This window comes from Acomys minous, assembly GCF_964271855.1.
Source record: "Acomys minous genome assembly, chromosome: 14".
NCBI classification, from domain to species: domain Eukaryota; kingdom Metazoa; phylum Chordata; class Mammalia; order Rodentia; family Muridae; genus Acomys; species Acomys minous.
The window spans coordinates 93,099,239-93,123,524 of record NC_140496.1 but is presented as its reverse complement, the minus strand read 5'-3'; the positions used below and the strand labels follow the sequence as shown (position 1 = coordinate 93,123,524).

The 24,286-nt window shown below is 41.6% G+C and overlaps 1 protein-coding gene across 2 annotated transcripts in view; it reads left to right on the top strand.

Moving 5' to 3' along the window:
- Window positions 1-6,641: 6,641 nt before the first annotated feature.
- METAP1 (methionyl aminopeptidase 1) overlaps window positions 6,642-24,286 on the top strand; it is a 33,642-nt gene continuing 15,997 nt past the window's right edge. The window contains exons 1-6 of one of the 2 annotated variants that reach the window (XM_084756258.1): window positions 6,642-6,861; window positions 13,188-13,239; window positions 15,707-15,816; window positions 17,894-17,954; window positions 22,128-22,219; window positions 23,459-23,542. In XM_084756258.1, coding sequence (XP_084612384.1) covers window positions 6,748-6,861; window positions 13,188-13,239; window positions 15,707-15,816; window positions 17,894-17,954; window positions 22,128-22,219; window positions 23,459-23,542 — 513 coding nt within the window. In that variant the 5' untranslated portion in view covers window positions 6,642-6,747. Of the gene's footprint in view, window positions 6,862-13,187; window positions 13,240-15,703; window positions 15,817-17,893; window positions 17,955-22,127; window positions 22,220-23,458; window positions 23,543-24,286 lie in introns of both variants that reach the window. The other variant, XM_084756257.1, reaches the window with a different exon arrangement.

The following is a 24,286-nucleotide window of genomic DNA, read 5'->3' as shown; positions in this document are numbered from 1 at the left end:
CACTTAAAAACACAATACAATAAATTAGTACCATAATATAAAACATACATCACTTTAAAAGTCCCCTAGTCTCAGGCTACTGCCTGGTCTGTGTGCGCTTGCACCATCATGCCTGGGATTGAGGTTACCTCACCCGCATGCCTCAGGCTGAATTTCATAGCCTGAGGTGAAGCGCCTCAAGATGACGGCAACTGACGTCAACGAGATGCTGCTCAACTCCAGCCATTCCAGAAAGACACAGACAGCACAAACACAGATCTGCCAGGGCTGTGGGATCTCAAGGGCAAGGCCAAGTGGGATGGGTAGAATCAGCTGAGAGGGACTTTGATGCCAAGCGCCATGGAAGCCTCTGTGAGCAACATGAGAGAGTTAAAGAAGAAACCTGGGACAGAAAGACCAGATTTGGTACTGTACTTTTCCTTCCCAGGATTCTGCGGCTAGCTTATTGGCTACAGCTATTTAGCTTTATGACTCCATTTGTTCCGATTTCAGAATAATTCAGATCGAACCAATGGGGAAAAGAAATTTCCAGAAAAGTATAACATTTTCTTTCCTTCTCTCTTTTAGAAACAAACTTTCACTAAGCCTTTGGATTTTCTAACATTTTGGCCTTCCTTGCTCTTTCTCTAAAGCAATCCTGACCCCATCTCCACCCCGCCCCAATGTGTCTGATTTGCCAGCGTAAATAGCATGGCTTTTCTTCTTCTTCTTCTTCTTCTTCTTCTTCTTCTTCTTCTTCTTCTTCTTCTTCTTCTTCTTCTTCTTCTTCCTTTTTCCTCCTCCTCCTCCTCCTCCTCCTCCTCCTCCTCCTCCCCTTCTTCCTCCTCCTCCTCCTTCTCTCCTATCTCTTATGGGCAGTTGCTGAAGTTTATATCTTGATTGCCCTGAAGTTTTCTCTTTGAAACTCTAATAAAATTGCCCCTGGGCTTCCATTTGAGCCTGAGAACCCGGAAGATGGGACTCTGATTTTCCCTGTATCAGGAAGTTACAGGCTGGAGTTACAGGCAATTGTGAGTCACCTAATATGAGTCCTCTGAAAAAGTAGTAAGTGTTCTTAGCTCTGAAGTCACCTCTCCAGCCCCTGATCTTTTAAAATAAATGTTATCTAAAATTTTTTAATTGTTAACAATGGCACTTTGTGCTAGGTATAGAGCTGGAGAGATGTCTCAAGAGGTTCAGAGCACTGGTTGCTCTTCCAAAGGTCATGAATTCAATTTCCAGCAACCACACGATGATTCACAACCATCTATGAGATCTGGTGCCCTCTTTTGGCATGCAGGTAGAATACTCTATACATAATAAATAAATAAATCTTAAAAAAATAGCACAGTAAACACTGTTAGATTGACTGGAACGCAGGAAGTCAGCAACAGTTTAACGGGTTAAGTGGTGTTGGGGCTGGCTCTTTTTTTGTTTGTTTGTTAATTTTTAATTTTATGTATATGAGTGCTCTGTTCATGCTCACCAGAAGATGGCACCAGATCACATTATAGATGGTTGTGAGTCACCATGTGGTTGCTGGGAATTGAACTCAGGACCTCTAGAAATGCTACCAATGCTCTTAATCGCTGAGCCATCTCTCCAGCCTCAGGGCTGGATCTTTTTTTTTTTCCTCAAGGCTGGATCTTAAAGAAATAGAATCAGGTATGGTATCTCATGTCTGAGATACTAACATTTGAGAGGCTGAGATAGGACTGTCATAATTCAATGCCAGCTCTGGTGAGAGTTAGAACATATCTATAAAAAAAATGTATCCATCAATCATTCCATGAAAGGATCAAATGGGGTAGCTATCCTGAGTCCCAATGCAGAAGAATGTAACTTTTCATGTTCCATTGCTTATCCCCCACCCCCAGCACTAAGCATGCTTTTCCTGGCACTCCTGAGTTTTGTCACTACTCCTCCTAAGCCACTTATTCTTTTGCCACGTAGAGAACCCTCCGTGGCCAATGGTGTGGCATATGGTGTTCTCTCTTCTCCTTGTCCAGTTCCCTTTCGGCAGCTGCCAGCGTTTGCAGCTTTCCTGCCTTGTTTTTCTTTAATAAAGTTATTCTCAAGTTTCCTTTTGAGTCCATTTCTAAATTCTTTTATTGATGAGGGTAATGGACGCAATCTAAGTGTTTTCTATGAAAAGAATTTTACAGGCCTTGCTGCATTCCTGAAGCGTGGTGGCCTGCAGGGCCTGACCTGGTGCCTTATTTTCTATCCCTCTGATTTTTTTTTTAAACTAGGCAACTTGCAATGCCTGTGTGCTTGGACTCCACCCCGTGGGAAAAAGACACAGTACTCTGGAGTTGGGATAAAAACCTATCACATTTCCCGCTACGTGCTTGCTGCTTGAATCAAGCAATGCACTCTTTTGCTAAAGTAAATGCTGCCTTGCCAATTAATGATGATGATGATGATGATGATGATGATGAAGAATGGAAAAAGATACTTTAGGCCAGGGGAATGGAATGATAAGACACTCTAAGAATGGAATTGCAATATGTTCAGCAGACAACTGGGTAATTAGCCACTGCATGATAACCAAGCCACAACATAATCATGACAGAAGAGGTTCATAAACTGAAACAGAGCCATACACAAACATGTTCTGAACACTGCAGGTGATGATCCATAGCTTTCTGTCTTTTGAAATAAGTGAATTTTGGAGAGTATAGATCAGTTATACTGATATCTCCTTCTGATTAGAATCAGTTATATATTTTTGGGTAGGAAAATCAGAGAGGACACTCCAACTTACTCATTGTTCACATAAGAAAATGTACAGAATTGATTTGTACTGTCCCTTAGACAATGTGTTCCTCCACTGTACAGTTACTGTTCTTCCTTTTAAATGTATTTTTGGGATTTACACAACTAGCCCTCTTGCCGGTCCCCTCATTATACTTTATACTTTATACACACCAGGACTTGATAAATCATTCCCAGTTGTGACCTTTTTTGCCTGAGGAATACTTACACAATCCTAAGCACAGAGGTACACACCACAGTATACAAATCAGACATTCACAGACAGTAAGTCACGAAGACATGTATTTCAGTTCTTTAGGACCAGTGAGATGGCTCAGCTGGTAAAGGCATGTGATGCCAAGCCAGTCAGTGTGGATTCCATCCCTGGGACTCACATGGTGGAAAGAAACGACTCTGCAACCTGTCCAGTGACCTCCAAATGCACCCCTCCACCAGAATGAATGGGCCAACATATACCCATGCATGCACTCACACAAACACTAATGTAAGAAAATTTTCTTTGGTTTAGAATAATTAAAAAAATATCTTTAGATCTCTGTATATTTCACTTCATGTGTCTGTGTGAGTATATGCATGTGTACAGATGAGCATGGGAGTTAGAAGACAGAGCACAATCCCAAGAAACTGAGATACAGCAGTTGTGAGCTACTGACATGGCTGCGAAGAACAGAATTCAGGTCTTACTCCCTCTCTGCAAGAGCAGTAACCTCTCTCTCTCTTTCTCTCTCTCTCTCTCTGTTTTTTCAGACAGGGTTTCTCTGTGTAGCCTTGGCTGTCCTAGACTGGCGTTTTAGACCAGGCTGGCCTCGAACTCACAGAGATCCACTTGCCTCTGTCTCTGGAGTACTGGGATTATAGGGCAGTAAAGTTCTCTCAACTGATGAGCCATCTTTCCATCCCTTACTATAATATTACCACAATACATTCCTGGCTCTGTGGCGCAATGGATAGTGCATTGGACTTCTAAAAGTAGAAGGATCCAGAGGGTCCTAGAAACCTACAAGAAGAACATTATGATGGGCAGATCTGGGCCCAGGGGTCCCGCTCAAACTAAGGCACCAGCCAAAGACAATACAGGCCGTAAACTTCAAACCCCTACCCAGATCTAGCCAATGGACAGGACATTCTCCACAGTTGAGTGGAGAGTGGGATATGACTTTCACACATACTCTGGTGCTTCATATTTGACCATGTCCCCTGGAGGGGGAGACCTGGTAGCACTCAGAGGAAGGATAGCAGGCTACCAAGAAGAGATTTGATACCCTATAAGCATATAAAGGGGGAGGAAGTCCCCCTCAGTCACAGTCATAGGAGAGGGGAGTAAGGGGAAAATGGGAGGGAGGGAAGAATGGGAGGATACAAGGGATGGGATAACCATTGAGATGTAACAAGAATAAATTAATAAAAAAAATAAAAAATTAAAAAAGATTACCACAATACTTTCTATTAAAGATAAAAGCAAATTCACATTGCTAATGAGACATATGTGCTTAGTCAATATTCTTCAGAAAGCTATCTTGCCTGCGGTGGTTCTTCACACCTTTAATCCCAACACTCATGAGGCAGAGGTGGATCTCTGAGTTCAAGGCCAACCTGGTCTATAGAGCAAGTTCCAGGACATCCAGGACTACACAGAGGAACTATGTCTAGAAAAACCAAACAATAACAACAACAACAACAACAAAAGAAAGAAAGAAAACAATTAAAGAGAAAAAAGAAAGAACTCTTGGTTGAATATTTGGCACTATACGTGATAAAGTATCTTTAGTGTTTCTCATAGTTTAATATCTTTATTTTAATTGTTAATGATGAGAGTGCTGCTTTGCATATACACATCATACAAAATAGCAGAAGTATATTTTGGTCCATTTTAGAAATTGTTGGAAATTCTGGCTAATTGAACCCAAAAGCCATAGTAATTTTAAAAAATGAAATCCAAGTCAGCAACTCAAATAGCAATAATTAGAAACAAACATTCAATTCACAATGTAGAGTGTGCCCTACCACCGGATTGCCGCAAAGATAACTCAACTCAAAGGTGTCCTGATTTCATACATGATGAAGAGCAACGGTGTGCTTGTTTTCTATACCAAAACCATTATGTTTAAGAGCAAACTGCTAAATATAGTGAAAACACTGCAGTTCACAACACACAGTAGGCTCCTGTGGTGGTGGTGGCTGCTGCCTAGGAGACAGCACAGGCAACGCAGGGCATGCGAGCAGTGGGTTCAGAATCAAGGCTGCAGAGAAGTCCTGATGCACATGCTGAGTGTTGCCAAAATACCTGTGATGCACTTTGCATTTAATTTTGAATCAACTTTCGGTGGTTCGGCTTTCAAAAACCTTTTTCTATTGCCAAATATTTTGTGACTCAACACTTAGAAGTTGTGAGCCACTGTTTATGAAGCTGGGTTTTGTACAAACATATACACATACGTAGTTGTTAGGATTAAAAAATAGAGTGAGACACAACAGACCTGATATGGAGAGATTTACTGTAGAAGCATAGGGAGAGAAAGAAAGAGGGGAGGGGGCCTGAGTGGGCCACGAGGGTAGAGAGACAGAGAGAGAGATACAGAGGGGGGGGGGAAGAGAGAGAGAGAGAGAGAGAGAGAGAGAGAGAGAGAGAGAGAGAGAGGGAAAGTAGGGGCCCACTTTAGAGAGGATAAGAGAGACGAGGAGGCAGATTGGCCCTTTTATAATCTGGCACACACTTGACCCAAGCAGGTGATGACATTACAGGTTGCTAAGCAATCTAGAGGCAGCAGTTTATATGCTAACAGCAGTCATTGATTTTTTTTTTGCTTCAGTATGTACATTTTTATTAAAAGTTTGACGGTGGTTCTATAGCAAAAGTTATTAAAGAAAATATGAGCTTTTCTGGTCTATTAAGATGGAAAAGATTTTTAAAAACCCACAGCATTTAGTTGATGATCAAATAAAAATCAGCTCTTTTTTTTTCTCCTCTAGTGATAAACACAAGTTGGAAAACGGTAGTTCTGGAATCTACTGATTATATGTAGTTGAAAGATTTAGGCCACAGGTTTGTATTTGATAAATTCTAAAAGCTTTTTTTTTCTCTATTTTTTTCTAAAAGCTTTTTAACTGTCGCATTTCTTCTCTTTTTGAGATTTTTAAGACAGGGTTTCTCTGTGTAGCCCTGGCTATCCTGGAACTCATTCTGTAGATCTGCCTGCCTGCCGATCTCTAGTGTCGGCTATTAAGTGTGCCGCCACTACCCGGCTAACTCCCACATTTCTTAATTAGAATTGTTTCAAACCGTAAAATCAGATTAAAAAAAAAAAGTCGGTACTGAACAATCTGGCAGTTACCAGCACTATGTATTTCAACAGCGCGGTGGAAATGAGGAAGGGCGGACTCCATTTATATTTTTTTGAGAATGAGCTTTTTTTTTTGAGGATCAGGTTTGAGGCAAGCACTGACAGAGCCAAGCTTCTGGAAATCAGCAAATGCAAATAACTTTCCAAGAAGCTCCAGGTGTACCGAGCAGAGGCACCTTACGCCCTTTCCAACAACCACCTGCGAGCGCGGGATACACTGAAGGCTCAGGTATTTCACGGTCCGTGTCCGCTGTCACCCCAGAGGCGGGCAAGCGAACGTTCCAGAGAACGGAAGTAGGGTCTTGGAGCTCCGGAGACCTCACGTGGCGCCGCCGCCACGCGCCGGGGCTGGGAAGACAGCGAGAGGCAGGGTGAGGGGGGCGGGGCGGGGCGGCACCACGCGTGCGCGGCGGGGGCGGGGCTGCCGGGGGCCTGCCCGACGCGCGGGAGGGGCGGGGCAGCAGGCGAGCGCGCGCGGGGGGCGCGTGCGCGGTGTGGGCGGGGCGCGCAGCGTAGGGGCGGGTCCTCCTTCTCCTCCTCCTTCTCCTCCTCTCTGTCCGGCGCCTAGGCCCACGGGCGGAGCTCCTCCCCGGCTGGGTCTCTCTCCCCTCCCTCCGGCGGTTCCTCCCTCCTCCGGCAGCCAGGCAGCATGGCGGCGGTGGAGACGCGGGTGTGCGAGACGGATGGCTGCAGCAGCGAGGCCAAGCTCCAGTGTCCCACCTGCATCAAGCTGGGCATCCAGGGCTCGTACTTCTGCTCGCAGGTAGCCACCCACCCCGCGCCCCTCCGGCCCTCCCCACCTGGGCCTTGTCGCCTCCCCCTCCGGCCTCCGAGCGGCCCGGGCCTCCGGAGCCGGCCGCCGGCCCTCGCGGGGGGCGGAAGCTGACCTGCTGCGAGTTCGGGCCTCACGTCCGCAGCCTGGAGGGGACGACCGGGTGGACGCGCGGGAACCGGTAGCCCATGCCCTCCGCCCGAGCCCGGGGTTGAGTCTGGACGCCGTGGGCCGTGCTCCCCGGGGCTTCACCCCGGAGCCTGTGCAATCCTGGATGGAGACGGAAGCGACCCGCCAGGGCCTCGGGGTGGCCGCAGCCCCCCGGAGAGGAGAGCTGGTTTCAGCTTCACTTCTATTGTGTTTTACTACCGTGCTTTGACATTTAAGCAACTTTGACTGGACGTGGAGTGGGGGGGGGGGTCTGTCTGTGTAATTCATTCTTTTCCGTTGGCATCTCAAATTATTTAATTTAGAGAGCTGGTAAGGTAAAGAGATGAGTCACTTCTGTTACTGAAGTTCCCACGGAGTAGAAAGGACAGTTCCTTCAAGGGAACTTAGGGCTTTAAGGCTCTGATGTAGAAGTTTTGTGCAGCTAAGCAAAGCCAGCTCTTGAGTGGGGCCCTGACAGAAGTGCGTGTTTACCGCGCAGTATTTGTGTTCCTTTGCGTTTCGAGACTAAGAATAAGGCAGCAGTAGCTTCTAGGCTCTTAATTAAGACTTTGTGGAAGACAGGCTACTAAACTGACAGGTTTCTGGGAGAAGGGGGTTAATCAATTGTCCTAAGGCCTCGATATGCTAATTCCTTGAGTTAAGTGAAATTACCCTGTACAGACAGAGTGAGGGTAGGATAGCTTGCCTTCTGTGTTTCTGTGGTTTTTTTTTTTTTTTTAGGTTTTTCGAGACACGATTTCTCTGTGTTATCTTGGCTGTCCTGGAGTCACTTTGTAGACCAGGCTGGCCTTGAACTCATAGGGATCCGCCTGCCTCTGCCTCCCGAGTGCTGGGACTAAAGGTGTGCGGCACTATGCTCGGCCTCCTTCTGTGTTTCATAAGGTTCTTTGACACTGAAATTAAGCTAAGACCCGGAAGCCCCACACTTTGAGACTTTTTTTTTTAAAGGATTCCAGTACAGTTTAGTACTGATAGTTAAATAAAGTTGCGAAAGTGTAGTTATGTGGCCAGAGGCAGTGGTGCACGCCTTTAATCCCAGCCATTGGAAGGCGAGGCAGGCAGATCTCTAGGGCCACCTGGTCTACAGAGGGAGATCCAGGACAGCCAGGGTTACACAGAGAAAACCTATCTCTGGGAGAAACCTATGGTGGTGGTGGTGGAGATAGTTATGTGAAAGCAGCAAAACCAACTATTTTCAAGTGTAAGGCACTTGAAAAGATAAATATAAAATAAAGCCTATGATTAAAAGCCTGAAGTATAGGTAAGCCATTGCAGGAGACCATCACTGCTGTATGAGCCTTGTTTTTTAGAGTGTAGATTATCCTTGACCCTGATATCATTTTCCAAAATGCTGCACATGGAAGACAAGCGTTGCTTGATTTAAAAATAGCATTGGGGCTGTCAACCCGGTAAAGGGCCTCTTGTAGCTTTAATATTTTCCAGTTCTATCTTAGGAGTTCTGTTTGGAACTTAGACTTCAAGCAAAAATTGGCTATGAGAATTGTGTGCCATCTGAGTAGATTAATTTTAGTTCATACAAGCGTTCAGAGCTGGGAGGTGCTGGGTGTGGTGGCACACACCTGTAATCCCAGGGCTTGGGAGGCAGAGACTTAAAGAGTGCTAGTAGGCCAGCCTGATTGACGTCGTGAGTTCAAGTTCAGCCTTTGCTGCCTAGTGAGACTCTTGTCTTAAAAAAAGAGAGAAGAGGAAGAAATGGTAGCTGGGCTGTAGAGACATCTCTCTGGCTACTCTTCCAGAGGACCCAAGTTCAGTGCACAGCACCACATGGCAACTTACAACCTCCTGTAACACCAAGGCCTCAACTGGTCTTCTCAGGCACCAGACACGCACATGGTGTACGCACATACATGAAGGTAAAGCACTCATATACATAAAATAGAAATAAAATCTTAAAAATAATTGGGTGGCATTTTTGTAAAGATGCATGGATTAATAACTACTACTGACTTTTGGCATACAAGCAGCCTGCCTCTAGGTTCCTTAGCAACCTATGATGTCATTGCCTGCTGCCTCAAGGTGTACCAGACCATAAAGGGCCAGCCTGCAACCTTGTTTCTCTTTTCTCTCTGCTGTCTCTCTGTGTCTGCCCCTCCCCCATCCTTCTCTCCCATGCTTCTACAATAAATCTTCTACCTTGCCTGTGTGTGGTGCATATTTAACATTGGCGCTGAAAGCCCGAACTGAACCAGGGAGGGAGGGACCTTTAGATTAACACTGACATTAGCTCCCAAATTGATTATCCAATGCCAGATGGTGAGCACTGAAGTCATACACATACAAGGATCATTAAATTGACTGAGAATGTTGTATTTATATGTTTAGAAATCCACATAGGCATGTGTTGCAAAGTAATAGAGGCCATGGATTTAAGAAAGAATAAGGGGGTTATGGGAAGGGTTGGAGGGAGGAAAAACGATGTAACTATATTTTAATTAAAAATATATCAAGTGTTTAAAAGGTTTTGGAAAACTGTTCATTAAGCATAGTTGGATTCTGTTATAAATAATAATGAGTTGTTTTAGTTTGGAGTTGACAGACCATCAATTCAGTGTGGGGGAATGAGTGTGGCCTGGGCTGGAGTTTGTAGGTATATTACTAGTATTACTGTTAATATCTGCAATCAAATATCCAGAGTGGCTTACGCCGCCTTTCTCGTTCCTATTGTTACCTCCCATGGCCAGTTGGTAAAATTTGCCACTGAGTCAGTTGTAGTAGTCGATCCATTTCTCCACTGATTCCTCACTTTGTAAACAAACCACTCAAACCAAACCACAATAGATTGGATGTACAGCGCTTCCACAGTTGGATCGTGCTTGTTTTAGTCATGAGGTGCTTACTGCTTCTGGTGTTGTGGTTCCACAGTTAGTGTAGCTCTTCCCAGGCGAGCCGGGTTATCTTGCTGTAGTCACGGGCTCTTCATACTCTTTACTTAGCCAAAATGTCACTTGTCCTTTGTCACTGTAACTTTTCCTAAACACAGTTTATGTCCGTGTTGAGACTGAGGCTTCTCCTTTCATGTTGTTTTCAGAGAGTTTTTTCCTCTACCTCTCATTCTTCCCTAATACTGGCCAGCTTGTCTTTGGAACCAAACGAGACCAAACTAGAAAGGCACCTTTTTTTATAACACCATAACACTGTTACAACATGTTAATGGCCTGCAGTGACCTTATTTGTTAAACAGTGTCTCTGATCAGAAGGTGAGCTCTCATTGTCACGGCTGAATTCTCATGTCCTTGTACGGCACTTTGTATGCAGCAAGTGGTCAACAGTCAATGAACGAGTGACAGAAAAGGCAGAACAGAGGCTCCTCTGCTGTGGGACTTCATGTGTATAACTTTTAGATTTCATTATTTTTTGAAAAGGAGGCCACTAATAGTTCCTGTCATAGGGTTTGATAGGTGAAATGAGCAGGTAAGGTACCCACTAGAAAAGTAGCTGTATAAATAATAGTTTATTCACTGTAATGCTGTATTTGTGTTTAAAAGCATAAAAAGATTTTTATCTGAGTTGTTTCATTTTTTTTTCCCCTTTAAAGGAATAAGACCCATTATATATATTTTTTTGTTTTTGTTTTTTGAGACAGGGTTTCTCTGAGTAGCCTTTGCTGTCCTGGACTCACTTTGTAGACCAGCGATCCTCCTGCCTCTGCCTCCTGAGTGCTGAGAGTAAAGACGTGCACTATCACTGCCTGGCTAAGACCCTTTATCTTTAAGATTTCTAAAGGTTGTGATGTTGGAGTATCTTACTAAATTAGTAGTATGTGCCTTATTTCCTTCAGTTGTAGGAGGTTTTTTTTTTCTTTCTTTCTTTCTTTTGAGATGGGGCTTGAGGTTTATCCATTGTTTTTTCTGAGGTTTCTTGTCAGTATGTGCTCAGTGCTCAGTTCATTAAGTGAAAGAAGGAAGGAATGGGTCTTTTGTGGAAAGTGGAATTGTACAGTTATATTATCTTTTTCCTTCCTTTCTTTTCTTTTCTTTTTTTTTTTAGTTTTTCAAGACTGAGTTTCTCTTGGCTGTCCAGAAACTCATATGTAGACCAGGTTGGCTTTAGGCTTAAGAGATCCACCTGCCTCTGCCTCCAGAGTGCTGGGATTAAAGGCTTGTTACATGTGCCCCCCCCCCCCATTATCTTTTTGAAGGATAGATAATATACTGGACAAAAGTGTCTATTAATTACTGTCATTTATTAATTATGGCTGAACTGAAAATTTGTTGGTTTGTTTTTGTTTTTTGAGACAGGGTTTCTCTGTGTAACCCTGCCTGTCCTGGACTCGCTTTGTAGACCAGGGTGGCCTCAAAGGTGTGTGCTACCATGCCTGGCAAAATTTCAGTTTCTTAACTGTTGCTATTAGCAAGGTTCTGTGCTGTTCATTGTCTTATCCTGAGCCAGACAATCAGCTGAGAAGGAACTAAATGATGCGTTGTTTGTTGTGTCCATCAGAACTTGGAGAATCAGTGATGGTAGCTAAGTGGGAGGAGAGTGCACTTGCAGTGAGACCTGCTTTCAGTCTTTGCTCCTCTTGGTGGATGCATGGAGGATGGTACCATTCTTAGAGCTGGGAAGAGGGTGAATAAGAAGAATATGTAAACAGCCTAGCCTAGAGTTTGCTAAGTGATTTCAGGATGCTTAGCACTTTATTTACCACATGTGAACTGGAGTTAAGGATGGTTGTGAGCCACCGTGTGGGTGCTAGGGACTGAGTTAGGGTCCTCTGCAAGTGCCCTCACCTGCAGAAGCATTGCTCTGCTCCCAGCCTTAATATTGAAGTCAGACCTACAGAAGGCTTAAAGTATTTGAGAGTAAGTATTGTTTAAGTCGTCTGGGTAGGGACTAGAGAGACGGCTCAGAGGTTAAGAGAAGACTGCTTTTCCAGAGGACCCGGATTCAAATCCCACCGCCCACATGGCAGCTCACAACTTTCTGTGACTCCTGTTCCACACAGACATACATACAGGCAAGACACCAGTATACATAAAATAAAAATAAATTATATATATGTATATATATGTATATATATACACATACATGCATACATACACACATGTTTGGGTAACTGGGCATAGTGGCACATGTCTTTAATTCCAATGAGTCTGTGAGTTCTGAGGCAAGCCTGGTCTACAAAGCCACCAGGGTTATTACACAGAAAAAAATTTTGGGTAAAATTTTTATTTTAAGATACATTCTCATTATGTAGTTCAGGCCAGGTTCTCCCTAAGGACTTGTGGCAATCCTAGTTTAGCTTTTTATCCTGGGATTACAGGCCCATGCCTAATTTATATTTTGACAAATTCTTATAACAGCTGTACTTTCTGGCGTGTAAGATGACCCCCAACTTTAACTTGAACTTTTCCAGTTAAAGTATAGAGTTTGCAGCCCGAGTCTGCAGCACAGGGTGTACGTTGGAAGAGTTTGGGGATGTATTCACTGTATAAGACTCCATCTCTTCCAACACACACCCTGTGCAGCAGACTCGGGCTGCAAGCTATATTTTAACTGGAAAAGTTCAAGTTGGGGATCATCTTACACACTGGAAAATACAGTAGTTCTTTCAAAACAGCAATGACAAATACTAACATCTTCTGTCAGGAAATTGGCTGTTTTTGCTTATAGTTAAGGAGGGATATTATAGTCCATTACAGTGAGGAAAGCTGGTCACATTGTGTCTGCAGTCAGGAAGCAGGAGCACTTCTTCCCTCAGGGCTCCTTCGTCAGGTTTCTGCAACTTTCCCACGTAGTACTGATAGCTAGAGAGTAAGTGTTCAAACACGCTACTGGGTGAGGTAGGGGAGGGCGCCCATACTCGGTATTGAAGGCTCTTCACACTTCATGCAAATGCTCTGCCGTTCTGCGGATGAGTTGATATCATCTATTAAGATTTCTCTAAACATTTATCTTGCAAACCCATGTGTTTTAGTCTTTTTATTTATTTTTAGTTTTGAAGTAGTATTTCAGTGTATAGTTCTGGCTGGCCTGGAACCCACCTGCGTGTCCCTGCCTCCTGAGGGGTGGTATTAAAGACATGTGCCACCGTGCCTGGCCATTAACTGTTTGTTCTGTGTAGCGGTCCTTAAAAATGTTTCTGATTAAGGAAAGCCTGAAACTGATTTCCTTGTTTGCTCTTTTAGGAATGCTTTAAAGGAAGTTGGGCTACTCACAAGTTACTGCATAAGAAAGCAAGTGAGTAATGTTGCGTATCCTTATGCCCTTTGCCTTGGTGCAGCTTTGTGCTAGTGTTGGGACTTCTGAAAGTATGTGTTTGAGTGTCCTGAAAGCATGATTCTGACATCTGGAATTATTAATCTTCGGTAGTATGCATAAAATATGTCTAAGTTATATCTGGTTAATCTTGTTTCCTGTATTTAATATGAAAACATGAGATTTTTGCTAGGATAGGTGGATCTAGCTTGGCTAGTACCTGACAGTGCCCTAATCTTTTAATACCCTCTTGTCTTGGTAGAAGTATCTGCATATTGTAGGTTGAGGACACAAGGCTATTGGATTTTATTTGGCCAGATCTCTGTTACTCTGCAGCTGAGAGTGGTCTTAAACTCCTGACCTTCTTGATTCTACCTCCCAAGTGCTGGATTATAGGCATGTGTCACCATACCCTGATGATAAGGGGGTGTCTTATATGAGCCCCCAAAATGAAACTATTAACTGTTTCTTAGCTGTTTTCAGCCACACTGAGTGGCAGTTTTTTTCAAGATAGCCTTTCTGCATCAGCTCCTCATCCTGTAAATGTAGTCATTAATGTGGCTGACCTCAGACATCTTGTCATGGTTACCTGGAAATTGACAAGGACTTGCTATGCATAAAGCCTTGCCCTCCGATGGACGCAGGCATGGCAGGTGGTATGTGGCAGTTGGTATAAACTTTCTGTCTTGTGACTTTGGTGCCTTGTACACAACTGCCTGTTTTCTAGGAGTTAGTTGGTCTAATAATTTTTATTTGATTGCTTTACCAAAGCATCTGAGGTTAGCCAAATCACCTTGGAAAGAAAAGGAAATAAAAATTTTAAAAAGATGTATTTTTCATGGTGGTATAAAGTGATATCTGTGCTTCATGAGAGTTCTGGGTTATCCATGGGAGTAAATGTAGTGTGGGAGTGGGAAATACTGTAAGTAAAAGTTCATCAAAACATAAAGGAAGAGATGAACTGCTTTTGGTTTGCTCCCATTAATAGAAGTGCATGATTTGAAGGTCATGTACTTTGGGCCGTACATCGCAGTCTGATGCTCTTTGGCACACTGCCTGTATCTTATCTGGGTGTATTGCACCATGGCTTTTGAAAAATAGCCTACCGTGTCCTTTGCTTTCACAGTTGTTTAAAAAGTTTGCTTCCAGCCTTAGCTTGTTTCAGGATTACTGGGAATCCAGTGCTTATCTAGCATTTGGACCTTGAATTAATGGGTTCTGAAGTGTAAGCTTAGTTAAATTTTCAGGTGTAAATTTCTAGTGCGTTCTATATGGAGATTAGAAAGGAATTAGCTGTGTTCTAGCCTTGTTTGCCTTGATGGCTTTTGTGTTTTTTGTTTGAGGTCTGCTTTCAATTCTCCTTTGAAAATACTGTTCATAGAAGAGCAGGAATGCAGATCAACAGGGAGATTTAGATTGAAAGGCTTTACTTCCTTTCCTTTTCCTTGCTTCCTCTCCTGAGTATGGAGAGGTTTTTGTTTTGAGACAGAATCTGTTTTGAGACAGAATCTAGATTTAGTATTGCATTTATCATTTTTTTTTTGTATTTTTGTGTATGCACATGCATGAATACATGGAAGTTGAAACTTTTGGGGGGATACGATTTTTTCCTTCTACCATGACGGGGTGTTAGGGATCAAGCTTAGGCTGGGGCGGCAAGTGCCTCCTTTATTCATTGAGCCATCGCCATGGCCCTGGAATGTAGTGATGGAACAGCGTGTATGACTTGAACTAAATGATCCTCCTGCCTCAGACTTTCAGCTGCTGGGATTACAGATTTGTACCACTGTGTTTAGCAAGGGCCTGGGTCAGGGTTCTTCTATCCTAGCTTTAAAGAGACACATCCCAGGGGCTCCTGTTCCAGGTGGTCTCATGTGCCCTGTTGAGGAATTGTCAGTAGTGCCTAAATCTAGTGACAGTGAATGGAGTCCGTTCTTGTCTTGAGTTCAGAAATAGTTTTGTATTGATTAAAAACCTTCATATAAAAGCCATTGAATGGTTAAATGAAGTTGTTTTTATGTAAGTTTGCTTTGGGATGATTTAAGACCACTGTTTTTAAAGAAGAGCCTAGAATTCAGCCATCAAGTCTGATTTCCGATAGGAAAGTTTGCTTATATTTGATATTTTAAAATTAACTTTGTATGAACTGATATTGTAGAGAGCGTATGCCTACCATTGGACGCCATTCTGCTTGAGACTGTGTACAGCACGTGTCTAGGTAGCACTCCTTTCCGGAGAAGCACTGAGATCTGAGAGGGTCTGGGAGGCTTGTGACCAGAGCAGGAAAGCAGCTGCTTTGTCACATTAGATAGTATGCTTGCTGGATATTTGTGTCTGGGCTCTCTGGTTCAACTAAGTGAGAATTAAAGTATGCTGCGTTCAGTAGGCCGATGACTGAAGCGTCCTTTTCTCTCCTCTCTTTCACATATTTATCTCTCTCTCCCAGAAGATGAAAAGGCAAAAAGAGAAGTGTGTTCCTGGACTGTGGAGGGTGATATTAACACTGACCCATGGGCAGGTTATCGGTATACGGGTAAACTCAGACCACATTATCCACTGGTGAGTATGGAAAGTAATTAGAGTGTAACATTGTCTTTAAACCAATTTTCAGTTTTCTGAAATTGATGCTTGTAATTTGCATATTCTAGCTCTCAGGGTATATTATTTGGGAGCTAGAAGGGATAATTGGCAGTTGTGGAAGAAGTGGAGAAAAATTTAGATGTAAAGATTAAAAGTTTATTAATTTTATAAAAGAATGGGATGAATATTCTTTATAAAGTATTCTGCCTGCATGTGTGCCTCTATGCCAGAAGAGGGCACTAGATCTCATTAAGATGGCTATGAGCCACCATATGGTTCCTGGGAATTGAATTCAGGACCTTTGGAAGAACAGCCAGTACTCTTTACTTTTGAGCGATCTCTCTAGCCCTGAGATTAATATTCTTATGGCTGGGATGAGAGTAGTGTATGTTACTGCTTTTCTATACTTTTTAAATGTGACACATTGTAGCCTAATTACCATGGCTTAAGTACTACTCCTATCCCTTCTTTAGTATTCAAAAATTAATTGTTTGAGAGTTACATATATGAACACAATGTGTTTTGATCAGACTCACCTGCAGCTCCTCTCTCTAGCTCCCCTATTTCTCTACTTCATGTACTTAAAAAAAAAATTACTGAGTCTACTTCATGCTGCCATGGGTGTAGGGCTGTCCACTAGAGCATAGGCAAATTTTCAGGGGCTGCAACCCAAGAAAACTGACTCACATTTCTAGCAGGCATCAGTTGCCGATAGCTCCTCTGCTGCGTGTGGGACTCCATGAGCCCCTCCCCCATCCATACCAGATTTTTGGCTGGTTTGATCTTGTACATGTCTTGTGCATGCAGTCACTTTTTGTGTGCAGCAGCCCTCTCATGTACAGTAAATGTTTTGCTGAACATGTCCACAGTCTCTGCCTTGAGGGGGAGACCTTAAATCCAAGGAGAAATAGATTCTTTATTCCTAAAGCATTCATGCTGTTTTCGAACTGGGTACTTGGATCACCCTGGTCATTGCTATAGCTGGAAGGATTCATAGCTCAGTAAGGCTGTTGGTTACTTTCCCTTGTCAGGAGCACACACAGCGCTTTGCAGAACTATGAAAGCTAACCAGTAGATGAAACTTCATTTCAGTAAAGCTTGATTTCTCCACAGGACTCAAGAGTGATGTGTGTGTGTGTGTGTGTGTGTGCGCGCGCGCGCGTGTATGTGTAGACCAGGCTGGCCTCAAACTCACGAGATCCACCTGTGTCTGTCTCCCGAGTGCTGGGACTGCTGGTTTGACGAGTACATTTAATAAAATGAGTATGTCTTTAATATAAAATTGGAAAACTACCAGATACATAAGAAAGTTCTGTATACCCCACTCCCCAGTGGTCATGTCTAGGAATGTTTACTTTTACTCTGAAATGCCACTTTATTATTACCACCCACTTGCCAGTTTGAAACAGCAGGTGCCTGGTGATTTTTAGTCTTTTGTTGCTGTTTTTAAGGTCACCACTTCTATTATTTAAATCCCGTGTTTATATCTCTGTGTGGGTATGAGCACATGAGTTCATGTGCCAGCAGAGAGCAGAGGTGCCAGGCTCTCTGGAGCTGCAGTCACAGTGCTTGTAAGCCACCTGATGAGCATATTCAGATTACATCCCCATTGTTATCATCCCCTCACTTGTATTTTCCTGCCCCTACCTCTGACAGAGGGGACCTCCTCCCCACCCAGATGACCACAGCCTACCAGGTCTTATCCAGATAGCCTGCTTCCCCTTCCTCTGTGTGCTGCTGCCAGGCCTCCCCACCAAGCGGAAGTGGTCAAATTGGGGCACCAGAGTTCATGTCAGAGGCATGATGGGTGTCCTTTTTAAATACCGCGTCACTTCTCTAGCCTGTGTGTCTAATCTTAAAGCGTGGACACCCTGATCATTCTCCTCCTTTCTCAAACATATGTGATGCTAGAAAGTAGGCTTATGATAATAATAACACGTGTCAACTGAACTAACTAGTGAAAGCTTTGGCTTGAACTCCGCTCTTGAGTTTTACTCCCAGTTTTATTTTTGGTACTAGTTAGCAGGCGTTGAACTGATCTCACTATTGTTTTTAGATGCCAACAAGGCCAGTGCCCAGTTATATCCAAAGGCCTGACTATGCTGATCATCCCTTAGGTAAGTCCTGATTGGCTCAGCTCTGCAGTTTTCAGTTTAGCCTTGACATCACAGCAAAGCAAGAAGTGTTCTTGCAGAGTTTTGAGTGCTGCACATGTAATGTAAATGTTGTTTCTTTTTAAAAAGCCACATGAGAGCATTTAAGATAAAGATATTTCCCCTCCTTAGGAATCTATCCAGTTCTGAAAACAGTGTTTATGTGGCTACATTCAGAAAATACTGTATTTTGTGTTAAGTGAACTGCCAGATGGGAGGGAAAAGTTTTGATTTTTCTTTTTGCTCTTACTTAAATTAAGCAAAAGTAGATTGTGAAGGCCTGAGTGAATGCCTCACTAAAATCTCTGGGCTGTAGCAGTAATAGAAAGAATAGGTAATGGTGGTGATGATGGTAGTTAGGTGAGCATGGTGCTGATGATTCTTTAATATTAACTTATATTTATTTTTGCTTAACTATGTGTCAGGCTGTGCTAAGTTCTTTGCACGCGTTACTCCATTTAATACTTTGAACACTTCTGAGGTAGGTTCTGTTGTCTTCTCTATTTTATAGACAATAAGAGTGAGGCATGCAGAGAAGATGAGTAATTTCCACAGACGTCAGTGGACCAAGGCTCTGACCTGTGGACTTGTACAGGATTTAGCTTGGACTAGGGGTTGACTGATGTGCATGTCAGAAATGAGAAATGGTTGAATACCAGTGATTTTACATGATTTATTTGTTTATTTTTAAATTTAAAACATTAAAATATTTTTTGGTCTTTGAGACATCTTACTACCTAGCCCAAGCTGGCCTCAGTTGTACAGTTATCCTGCCTCAGCCTCCTGAGTGTGGGATTACATGTCTGTGCTGCCATGTTTACCATGTATGACTGAATATAAGTTTAGTTAGCTGCTTTTTCTTTAAGACTCAAAAAAACCATAGTATTATTTTTCTATATGTAATTTAAAATTTTAGTTAAATTCTTTGTAGATAAACCTAAGGAAAAGACAATAAGAATGATACAATAATGTAGAAACTTATAATTTTTATTCTCTTTTGAATATAGTAACAACTTTTATTTAAGAAGTATATATAACTTTTGATAGAATAAAATGCTATGCACTAAGAGAAGCCCCACCCTCTAGAGGTAGCTGTTGTAAGAAGCGTCCTCAGTGAGTACACACCAGACCTAGATCTGCTCTCTATACAAAGTGAACACACCACACACACCTTTTGTTTTCTCTTAATATGTAAATGTATTACCTTGGACATATATGAGTTCATGTAAGTTCTTCAGTTCAATAATTTTACTTTGATTGTGTGGATGTATTATAATTATCATCTAGGCCCTTACTAATGAATGGTTAGATTAACTTATTTGCAGGATTTTGCATCTGTGAACTTGATTGTAATTTCTATTGTTGTATTTTTATCTTTGCTGAGATGAAAAATATTTTTCTTAGGTTAATAGCCTAAAGTAATGGTTTGGATCAAAGAATATATACATTTTTATTTTGAGATATTAGAAATTTCAGAGCATTTTTCCAATTATTACTCTCATTAAAAGCATGAGTGTACTTGCTCTGACAGAATATATGCTAACATTGGAACGAAACAGTGACAACTGTCATGATCCCTGTGGCATGATGACATGCAGCTTTATGAAGTGGTTCAAGGGTTAAAAAACAAAACTGGGGATTTTTGCTTTCTTCAGTTGTCATATGCATTGTTTGTTATCAAAGTTTATATATTCTTTATAAATCTGAAAGGTTGAAAAATTATATATTCTTTGAGCTTGCATTTTTTAAATTATAAGGTTTAACATCTTTGTATTAAAAGTTGTATTTTCTTTTCTTTTGAATGTCTTCATATTCTTACCCTCTTTCCCAATTGGACTTTTAGATTTTTTCCCCCTCAAATTTCTAAAATGTTCTTTGTATATTAACACTCTGAGCTATATGGTAAAATTTTTTTCTTCATCTGAACACTAACATTTTGTCATTATATAATGATATACTTTCAGTGTTTATATGTATAGTAAGATGAATGTGTCTTGTATTATATTTAATTCTCACACGTCTTTCGGTTGGTGTTTGATTAGCATGTTTGAGTAATTGCATGTCATTGCCAGACTTCACTATTGGGTATGTTTTTGGATTTATAGGCCTTGTTGCTATCACCTTTACTTCTTCTGTCTAAAATTAGGGCATAGTTTCTGTTTTATTAATCTCCTTTTGATCGTGGCGTTTTCAGAGTTCTGCTTTGGAATTTTTTTTATTGCTATATTTGTTCTGGGTATTTTATTGTTTAGTAGTTTTTAGCTTGTTTGTGTTATGGTAAAGTTTCTACTTTGGACATCTTAATTGTTAACTTGCTAAATTTTTACCTTCATCCATTTACCAGATGATTCTTTTGTTTTAGGGCTATGTAATATTTGAAATTGATAAATCTTTTATCCTTTAAGCTTTATGTTTTCTCTCGTGCACTTACGTCTGCCAGTGCAGCATTGTAGCAGACGAGAATCAGCAGTGATGCTCGCTCTGACTTGAAGGCTGTACTTTAAGGTGGTGGTTGCCCATGTTGTGAGGATTATTATAATTTTGGATAGCCATTTATATTCCTTCTTCCTTCCTTTCTTTTTGGCTTTGAGACAGGATTTCTCTGTGTAGCCTTGGCTGTCCTGGACATGCTTTGTAGACCAGGCTGGCCTTGAACTCATAATATTCTCCTTCCTCTGCCTCCAATAGTGCTAGGATTATAGTCCTGTGCCACCACACCCAGCTGTCTTTATTCTCTAATGTTGAGGTGAATCTTTTCTTAATTTATGGTAATAAAAAACATTAATTGGGAGCTGGAGAGCTACCGCAGTGCTGACAGCACTTTCAGCCCCTTAAGAGGACCCAGTTGCCATCCAGTCCTATTCCAGGGGATCCAGCACTCTCTCTGGCCCCCACGTACCAGCACATACATTTGATATATACATAAAAAAGTTATAGAAAAGTTTGTTTGGGCATTTTTCCATTTCAGAGAATGCAAACAGTATTGATAATTTGTTACATTGCCCCTTCCCAAAATTTTGAAATAATTGCTATATTGACTATTTTTTAAAAGTTTATGTAAAACTTGAATTAGACTACTTTCATTATTGAAGGGTATTTGGTCAGTATTTCTCAAACTTTTAATTATGACCCTGAGTGAGAAGTGAGTTTTATGATAATCTGTGTGCATAAAAATAATAATGAGAGTTGGATACGGTGGTGCATGCCTATAGTCCTAGCACAGAGGCACCGGCAAGTGGATCTCTGTGAGTTCTAGACCAACCTGGTCTACAGAGTGAGTCAAGGAAAGCCAAAGGTGCACAGAGAAACCCTGTCTCAAAAACAAACAACTCCCCTCCAAACCAAAAAGTAATAATGAGATATTTTGTAGCAGTATTTACATGGGGCTGTATAATATAGAACCTGCCATTTTCTATTCCTCTTTTCACTTTCCAAATGTAAGTTATAGCCTACTAAAAGTCATACAGTTGGCTGGAAAGATGGTTTAGTGGTTAAGAGAGCACTGATGCCCTTCCAGGGGACCTAGGTACAATTCATAGCAACCCCCCTATCCCTCCCCCCACCCCCCCCATAGCTCACAACCTCCTGGAACTTCAGTTCCCGGGGACCAGGTGCCCTCTTCTGGCCTCCAAGGCCACAAGGCATGCATGCAGAATACCTGTGCACGGGGACCTAAAAGGAAAAAAAGGACAAGAAGACTAAGATGATAAACTGTAGTTTGAGTGACATTGGCTTAGGTTCGTGTTTTAGAACAGCAGTATAGTTGATGATTAGTTGTTGGTGCATAGATGCTTCGTGGCATGGTCATGAAAAGTTTGTACGTTGTGCTGTACTTACCAGATGTGTCATTTAGTGAATTTATTAGTACACTGCCTGGCATACAGTAAGCACTCAAAAACATTGACTGATTCCTAGTAGAATCTTTAGAAAAATTTTCTTTACAGTTTCTTTTATTCTTTCTTTGTGTTGAAAATATTAAAAAAAAAAAAAACCCCAAAACTAGCTTGGACTCTGTCAGTGTGAAATAGTACTGTGCATAAGGAGAATCGGTGTAACCGTGACATCAGGGTACTGAGCTGCTGGGTGCTGCCCCTGCCCTGTGTGTTGGGGTTTTCCTCACTCTTTTCTCCATTCCAGGAATGTCTGAATCTGAGCAGGCTCTTAAAGGGACGTCTCAGATTAAGCTCCTCTCAGCTGAAGACATAGAAGGGATGCGGCTTGTGTGTAGGGTAAGTGGTACCTTCTCCTTGCTGGGAGAACAGGGCTAAGCGTACAGACAGGAAGCCTGGGAGTTGTGGTCTGTCAGGCTGTAAGAGTGTTAACATTGTCAGCTGTTCCAAGCCATCCCTTTTCTTCACCAATTTTCAAAACTTTTTTTTTTGTTTTACATTTAAATAATACTTTAAATCTAATGTATTTAGAATAAAACTGAGCAAGTCATCTGTAGTTGTCATTTTCTTTGATCACCTTTGGATGTTGGTTTATTAACATAAACACTTGCTGAGTTAACAAAGGTTATAAGATGAACATGACTGTATTCTACCCTCAAGAACTTCTACAGCATTAGTATTAGTTTATTTGTATCTTGTTTTTGTTTATAAACAGTCTCTTTCTGTAGCCATGGCTGTCCTGGAACTCACTATGTAGATCAGGCTGCCTTGAACCCACAGAGATCCGCCTGCCTCCACCTCAGGAGTGCTAGGATTAAAGGCCTACGCCACCACACCTGATATTGTTTCTGTTTTTTGTTTTTTGTTTTTTTGAGACAGGGTTGTACTCTCTTTATAGACCAGGCTGGCCTCGAAGCCTGCCTCTGCCTCCTGAGAGCTGGGATTAAAGGTGTGTGCCACCATGCCTGGCTTGCAACATTATTTTTAAGAGTGAAGTTTTTTATGATACTTTGTTGTTCTGTGTTTACAGATGTTCTAGGCCAGGACAAAGCCCAAGGCTCACGCAGAGTTAGACTAAAGCCTGTGAGATACTTATGCTTTCGGGATGGAGGGATGGGTGGGGTTAATTAGATGAATCACAGCCTTATATTTTTCTAAAGAAAAAACAATCCTTAGATGTTTACTTCAGACTTTTGTGCAGTACTTGAAAAGTGATTTGATGGAGAATTTTATATTTCTTTCACTTGCTATGATTTTTTTGGAGGAAATTTATTAATCTTTTTTTGTGTTTCCCTTCATGACCCCCCACTTTAGAAATGTCAGATTAGACTTTCATTAGTAGATTGTTTACCTAATTTAGGAAATACGTCTTCATTAAGTTTACTTATTACAAGTCTGTTTATCTCAACTTTTAAATAAATTTGTTTTTATGTACTTTCATATTACATATTTCTGACATTTAATATTGCATACAAAGTAATATCAAATGCCTTTAATTTTTCACAAAAATCAAAAACAGTACAGAGTATAGGTATTTTATTTTATTTCTCTTTGAATGTACTTAGTTTTCCTTTTCAGCTTGCCCGAGAAGTTTTGGACATAGCTGCTGGGATGATTAAAGCAGGCGTAACTACTGAAGAGATTGATCACGCTGTGCACTTAGTAAGAACTTTACTTTCTTATTTCAGAGGCTTCATGTTGTCAGATTTTTTTTTCTTTATTTTTTGGATTGTTCAAAGTAACTTTATTGAGCTAATTTGAAAGCTTACTTTTGTATTGTCTCCAATGTGGGAACATTCTGTAGCTATTACAGTGGTCAGTCAGTGCACTCCTAGAACTTGGGCAGCTAGGCATTTGGCCAACTCCTTTTGAAAATCTTTGGAAAAACACAATCATGCTTATTATTATTATTATTATTATTATTATTATTATTATTATTTTTATTCCTTATTTTTTATACTGTTATCTAAACAAAAAGTGTTAAAGTGTAATAGTAAGTGAGAAAGTGATGGTTTAAAGTGAATGGGAGGATATGTGTAGCCATATGCAAACACTACACTACACTGTACAGAGGACTTGAGTGTCTACAGATTTTGGTAGCCAGCTAGGAGTTGAGGGTCAAGTCCTCCACAGATACTTAGGCATGACTGCATCTGTTATGCTGAGATCCAAGGGTGCTTGAGGCCTCTTATTCTAAAACCTCAGCCATTTAGCTTAGCTTCTAGAGAATTGATTAACCAGTGCTTCCAATAAATCATACTGCTATGCCAGGTGTTCTCTAATACAGAATAAGCTGCAGAAACTAGATTAGAAATCAATTTTCCTTTTGTACATACAGAAAAAGGGCAATAAATAGATCAGATAGGAGGATGCCATCTTAGTGTTCTTTTGCTGGCAAGAGACGTT